Source organism: Papaver somniferum, chromosome 7 (genome assembly GCF_003573695.1).
Source record: "Papaver somniferum cultivar HN1 chromosome 7, ASM357369v1, whole genome shotgun sequence".
Taxonomy (NCBI): domain Eukaryota; kingdom Viridiplantae; phylum Streptophyta; class Magnoliopsida; order Ranunculales; family Papaveraceae; genus Papaver; species Papaver somniferum.
The window spans coordinates 248,366,802-248,373,805 of NC_039364.1; the positions used below are offsets into that span (position 1 = coordinate 248,366,802).

Sequence of the window (7,004 nt, forward strand, 5' to 3'; positions counted from 1 at the left end):
AATTCCCGTGGTACACGCTGGAAACACTTCCTTGACGCAATGGTTGAAGGATTGTGTTCAGTCAGACATCTCTACTTCTTAATCCAATAAATTTAAGCTTTCGTATTAAAATAAAAATAAAATAAAAAAGTTCATCAAAATGTCTGGATGCTTAAAATAGTATTATGGTACGTTCCTATAAATATGAGGTCAACGTGATACCATAAAGAAATTGCTCTTAAATGTGCGCACATCTAAAAGAAATAGTGAATGAAAATTGTATCAAGCTGGCAAAGGATACGAATTCTACAATGCGTATAATTGCGTCATCGAGGGAAATGGGATTAATGATGCCTACAAATATGGAGTAGTATTTACAGCGGAAACCTAACCTAGCGATTGGAAATCCCATGGTTATCTAGGTTCAAAAGGAACGACCAAGTTGTAAATTCATACTCAACGGAAACACTGCGAGAGTTTAATCTCTTCCCAATTCTATGATGAAACACTGTTTCCCTTCACGTTAGAGGTTGAGATTTTCTCTTAATGATTCATATAGCTTAGTCCAACTAAGAAAAGTATGGCAGGATACTTCAAATAGGAGATCATCTGTATGAGTGAGAAGTGGGGTCGCTTCTGTGATAACTTAAGGCTATGTTAATCTAGAGCACTCATAGAAGACCAAAAACGTTCACGGCAACCGAGAATTTGACGATTATAAGGAGATATAATTGTTGAGGATAATAGTCTCACATAGACCAAACCCCTTGTATGGATCCTTCGTATAATTGTATGGGTCATTTCACTTATTTCCAACTGGTTTTGATTTGGATGCCCATATTCCATCATGGCATCAGATCTAGCCCGTATGTGCGTAAACCTAACGGCTACACATACTTTATCCACGGTGTAACTAACCATGGAGGGAACTACCTGCATGAAGTAGAGGCTCCAAACTCCGCCCTACCGTGATGGGAGCAACTACCCGTACAAAGGGTCAATGTCGTAGAGGCTCCAAATTTCCGCACTACAAGTTGAGGGGACATGTTGAGGATAATAGTCAAACATAGACTAAACCCCTAGTCTAGATCCTCCATATAATTGTATGGGCCACTCCACTCATTGCCAGTTAGTTTTTATTCTATAAATAAAGTGTGAGATTTATTGTATCGATTTACACCAACGACTGACAGTTCAAAGACATCGCATCCACTGATTAGCTAGTAAATCCGGTAACTTTTCACTAGGTTTGGTTCAAAGCCAAAAGCTACCATTTACCAACGCATTATATTTTTCTGTTTGCGTTCTTAAAAGTTTGTAAATTTTGTTGAGTCAGTATTTTATGTAAATGAAAATTAATTTTAAATAGATATGTTTGTGTTATGCCTTTTCACCACAAGACACCTGGTCATGAATAAGTTTTATGGAGTTTCACCATTGGCCATGGTGTGTCACATATTGGTGAAAAGACACCTTGTAGAGTCACCATTGACTCTACATAAACCCATCTCTTAGTCTTGTTTTTTTGCAAATTTTTGAGAAGTAGAAAACAAGTTTTGAAGTCAAGAGTCGGAATCATTTTAGAACACAGTAATTGTCAACATTCGTCGGCCGAGTAGTATTGTAGTGCTACTTACTAAAAGGAGTGATCGTTTTATCTTGGGAGACGACATCCGTAAAACCGTAAGCACCGTATGCAGGGATGAATTGTCTTTAAGGAAAGAGGATTACCTCGCCTCGATCAACCAATTCGATAAATATTCTAACTCTCTATATTTATAGTATTTTGTTTGTCGCATCAACATGATTTCCGAGAAACCGAAACCACATATTTTTCCAACAAAATTTGCGTCCAGAAACGGTTATTAGTCTTCTTTTCACGTCTTCTTGCTTTGTCTTGCACATTGCTTGTTTACTTCCCTTCCAATTATTGTTGCTAAGTTAGAGATTGTGCAACTTGTGTTGTCCTTATACAAGCTATATCAAGGAGTCTTATCATACTAATATCTTCGTTTTTCAGGAGTTTAGCATTGTTCCTTTTTTAGTACACCCACAAATTAATACGATGAGGACAACTTGTTGAATCCGTGATCCTACCTTCGTCAAATCGATTGTGGTAGAGTTATTTTTCATTCGGTCCTTTATGTATTCATAGGTACATCTAAGTTTCTAACGTTGGCTGTTGTTGCGAGGATCCATCAATACATGTAATTGGACCTGTGTGATGGGAGAACTTGACCTCTTTGTGGAGTGGAACTGGAATGCAGTTCACCTGTAGATTCGGTTGTAACCAATTTAAGCACGGGCGCACCGCTAGTCCAATCAAAAAGTAGAGGAAGTTAATCAGCAGAGCAATTAATGGAGAACTATAAAAAAATCTGAATTCGGTGGGTGCACGAAAAGAGGGTTTAGTGAGAGGGAAAGTAAAAGAAGAGAGAGAAAGACAGAATGAACGATTCCAAACCTCATTCAGCTCCGTCTCTAACTCTTCTAGTTCTACTACTTCTCATCAGGTTTTTTTCTTTCCTAGAAACAACAACTGAAATCCGTTTTAATAACCGACGGTTTCTTTCCCACCCTCTAAATCACATTAATCCGTTTCGACAATATCTTAAATCAGATAAACTCCCGGATCAAATCAAATATCAAAATTTTCTGAATTTGTGTTTGGAAATTAAAAATATTGTCAGATTTTTAAGGTATTGATTAGTATTTACTTTTCTGATATTCGATCTATTTTGTGATTTCGTTAAGAAGTGAGAAAATTTTCAATTCTGATGTACTATCTTTGGGGATTTTACAGGATTTGCTAAGATCTGATGCGTTGAATTTGCAGTATTGAGTAGGTAATTTATTAGGGGTTTTATGAAATCATAGAAAATGAACCGTTTCTTGTTTTGTTTTATTGTATGTTTTGTGATTTTTGTGGATATAAACGAGGTAACAAATTTTGGATTTTTTTCTTTCTTCTTTTATTCGCTTTGATCAAGGTTCAAAACAAGATTATTTTGTGAGAAAATCTATGCATGTATGTTGTTTCTCTTGGCTGTAAGATTATTCTTTACATTTTTATGAGTTTCCCTTTGGACTTCATAGCTAAACTTTCCTTGTTAATGAGAGGATTCTATGTTTTTGTCTTAACAATTTGCTCATGGAGATATATGGGAACTTATTAGTATTTTCCTTATTTTTGATTTGGTTCGATATAAAGATCGAAGTTAGTTAACTTACTGTGATCATTTATTTTGCAGATAAAAATATCTGTCTCGGCAATATCTGGTTGTTATATTGCTTGTGAAAGTTCTGATTTCAGTGTTCAGGTATCTTAGGGGAAGATGTTTGGGGGAGATAATAACCACCACGTTTTTCCTGGTTTTATTGAGGAAAATCAGTTTCAATATGATGCCAATGCATCAACGCAGCTGCAGTTATTTGGAAATTGTGAGTTCCCATTCGTGTAAGAGTCCTGTTTCTTTTCTTTTTGTATTCTGCAAGCTAGGATATGTTGGTTCGTTCTTTTTGTTTCAGTTCTAATTCTGTTAGCAATGTGTTACTCCTGAGTGCAGGTTGCTCGATATTTATAGTTGTCCTGCTTGAAAAATTAGGAAATTTATGTTCTCACTGAACACAAGAAAATATTTCTTTGAGCAGCCTGATAACTATTCAGTTAGGTTTAGGGATCAATGGCCATTACAAACAATGTGTGGCTGAGTATCCCATGAATGATTCCATCGACCCCTGGGCTCAGATGAATAAGCAAAGTTGTTTATTCATAACCATCCAAGCAGTGACTTGCATTAGACTGTTATTCTTGGTTCTCGTTATTCGGAAACTGTTTCGGAAACTGTAATTCGTAATGAATGTGTTGTGATGGATGGCCAGCTATCCAAAACTGCTCTAGGATGACCTATAATATACCTATATGTCCAATAAGTCGCTCTTCAAATCATGACCTGCTAATCAAATATATTTTTGTTATAATTAGCTGGGTTTTTCTTAAAATCATTCATTAGTGGGTAATGTCTAGTAGTTAGTGCCTTGGAGATGGAGTTTATATTACTTTTCTTGCGTGTTTGGTTGGAGGGAATGGAATCACTTTACCAGGAATATAATTCTATTCCCATGTTTAGTAACTAGGAATAGAGGGTGGTTAGCAATATGATTCTCAAAAAGCAAGGGAATTCAAAACCCATAAGGGGGTGTTGGGTTTAGGATTTCCCCTCTCCAGGGAATATGATTGTCGAAAATGGAATTTCCTTCCCACCATTCAAACACGCTGTTAATAACTAGTGCAGTTTATCAACTTAGTGTTAACATGAAATTTGAATCCTTATACCGGTTAAATTGCGTCCGCTTTAAGACTCCTCACACTTGCTTGCATATTGATACAAAAAAAGAAAAAATGTCTTATAATACAGATATATTAGTCGATGAATAAATAGCAATGTTGGCAGCTTGTAGTATATTCTCGAAAACTTTGTTATCGATTACAATGTCAAGGATTGGCAAATCATCCCTTCCCTAAAGGTTTGAGTGGTTATGGTAGTTTAATATCCAATAGGTTGATCACATAATTTCTTGCTGCTTCATTAGTTGTTATCTTCTAGTTTCTCTTGTAAGTTCATAGAGTGTCTTGATAACTTTCTTTTTATTTGTCAATTAATACGTACACATTCGAATGTTCTTTGATTTGTGAATTTTAAAGCAGCTGTAATTTCTCACTGATATTAATAGTTTTCGCTAGAAGTTGCATATTTTGCAATAGCATTGCAGTAGTCTTTTCAAAGAGGTATGTAAGTACTGAACTGATTGCTTTGTGATAACGTTTGTTCTTGTAGTTCCAACAGGCTGTAGTGTCGATCCAGTGAACTATGTCACAACTGAACACATCTCCGCCCTAAATCGGCCAACTAAGCGAAGCAGGGAAACAGTTGACATCACGAGGCAGCAAAAGCTTCAGATTTCCTTGAATAATAATTTCTACCAAGAGGATGCCGACAAATCAGCAAGCATTCCTAACCTTAATCCTAATCCAGTATCAACTGGGCTTAGGCTGTCATATGACGATGATGAGCGCAATAGTTCCGTGACTTCCGCAAGTGGGGATATTGTATCAGGTCTTCCGATCATCATGTCTTTAGGTGATAATCTCAGAACTGAAATGGATCGGCAGAAAGAGGAATTTGACCATTACATCAGAGTTCAGGTATCACCCAAAACCCTGTCGCATATGCTGTTAATATGGTGTCGTTTACTACTGTGTTTGCAATGAAGCTAAAACAAGCTTAATGACTGAAAAACAGGAAGAACAAATAGCCAAAGGAGTGAGGGAAATGAAGCAGAGACACATGGCTTCTTTTCTTGGTACCATTGAGAAAGGAGTGACCAAGAGACTACGCCAAAAGGAAATTGAGATTGAGAGCGTGAATCGCAAGAACAAGGAACTTGTTGAGAGAATAAAGCAGGTAGCAACGGAAGCTCAGTCGTGGCATTACAGAGCAAAGTACAATGAATCGGTGATCAATAACCTAAAGACCAACCTCAAGCAAGCAATTGCACAAGGCGCTGACCAAGGAAGAGAAGGCTGTGGGGACAGCGAGGTTGACGACGCAGCCTCTTCTTACATAGACCAGAAAAACCATCTTCATCTGAGTAGTATACCAAGCGGATCTGGGAAGCCCGTGAATGGGAACCAGCAGCACCGAAGGTTGAAAGAGCAGATGACTTGTAGATCCTGCAAAGGCAAAGAAGTCGCAGTGCTGTTTTTACCTTGTCGACACCTTTGCCTGTGCAAGGATTGCGAAGTGTTTATTGATCTTTGTCCTATTTGTCAGGTCATGAAGACTGCTACTCTTCAGGTTTACATGTGAATGTATGTTGATCAACTAAATATATAAAAACCCAAAACCTATCTATACTTTTTTCTTTTCATCTTCCACCCTCTTATATTTTAACTTTTGTATCTTGGTTACGAATCAAATATAAGCAGCTGTAACAGAGTTTTTAGTAAAAACTTGCGATATCAGTGAGCATCCTCTCTCGGTAGTTCTTATATTGAACGACTCCCGACTCTACTAATCGTTCTCTTCTTGCGAAGTAATTAGCTGAGGAACCCTATTTACTACCTCACTTATTTCCCATCGGTGCATATTTTACACAAATTCCACGCTATCACTTTTAACGAAATACCACGGATATGACAGTCGGTCAGGATGGAGACCCCTAAGATGTTCTCCAAAATAATTGCCATGCAGTCGGTCATCGACATGACAATTATTTTGATTTTGGCAGTGATTCTGCATAGAACGTTCAAACGGACTAAGCAAAAACCGCTCACACATGATATGTGGGCCCGTATCTCTGGAGAAAACAAAGATCCTACATTTAGTATTCGATGTGTCTGGGTGTTTTTCTTTCTGTCCATTTGGACGGTTTAAATAAAAAATTTGTTATTTTGGAAGACATTTCTTGCTGAATCCAACTTGTCACCCCCCACCCCCCATACACACACATACACAAAAATAGATCAATTTGTTTTTAAAATTTGTCCCACTAATAGATGTCCTATATCATAAACAATAAGATATTTCTTAATCTACCATTTTAATTGATTGTTGTTAGTATATGAAATATGTATAATTTGATAGCCATGTTTATTTCGTTACGTAGGTGTTTTAAAATGCTTTTCAATGGTATAAAGTTTACGAATATCCGTGGTATAGTTTGTGAGATAAATCATTTCTAAATTTTACTAATTATTATCCATAAGGGTATAATTATAAAAAGTATTTATATCTCCTCCTTGCCTTAAAATTTGTGCAAACTTGAACTGGGTCATCTATTTAGGGACGAAGGGAGTATATTTCTCTTTTTGAAAGTTACATATATTAAAATAAAACAGACAAGATTACATGAGGTTTTCTGATATATTTGTTGCCCTTATCTCAGAATTATAATATGATATATAGGTGTTTCCCAACATACTTTTTCCCTGAAAATCGGAATTGAAATTACATTTGTGTTTG

The 7,004-nt window shown here is 36.6% G+C and overlaps 1 protein-coding gene across 8 annotated transcripts; it reads left to right on the forward strand.

Annotated features, from left to right (window-relative positions):
• The first annotated feature begins 1,979 nt into the window (after nucleotides 1–1,979).
• LOC113300078 (probable BOI-related E3 ubiquitin-protein ligase 2) lies at nucleotides 1,980–5,910 on the forward strand. 8 transcript variants are annotated; one of them, XM_026549246.1, is made up of 5 exons: nucleotides 1,980–2,678; nucleotides 2,783–2,825; nucleotides 3,231–3,420; nucleotides 4,827–5,185; nucleotides 5,283–5,910. In XM_026549246.1, exons 3-5 carry the CDS (start codon nucleotides 3,315–3,317, stop codon nucleotides 5,847–5,849), a joined length of 1,032 nt encoding a protein of 343 aa, XP_026405031.1. In that variant the 5' UTR covers nucleotides 1,980–2,678; nucleotides 2,783–2,825; nucleotides 3,231–3,314; the 3' UTR covers nucleotides 5,850–5,910. The 8 variants fall into 8 exon arrangements, with proteins under 8 accessions (XP_026405031.1, XP_026405033.1, XP_026405032.1 ...); XM_026549248.1 differs by having other exon boundaries at nucleotides 2,783–2,821; nucleotides 3,231–3,436; XM_026549247.1 differs by having other exon boundaries at nucleotides 1,982–2,678; nucleotides 2,783–2,821; nucleotides 3,231–3,436; nucleotides 4,818–5,185.
• Nucleotides 5,911–7,004: the final 1,094 nt, after the last annotated feature.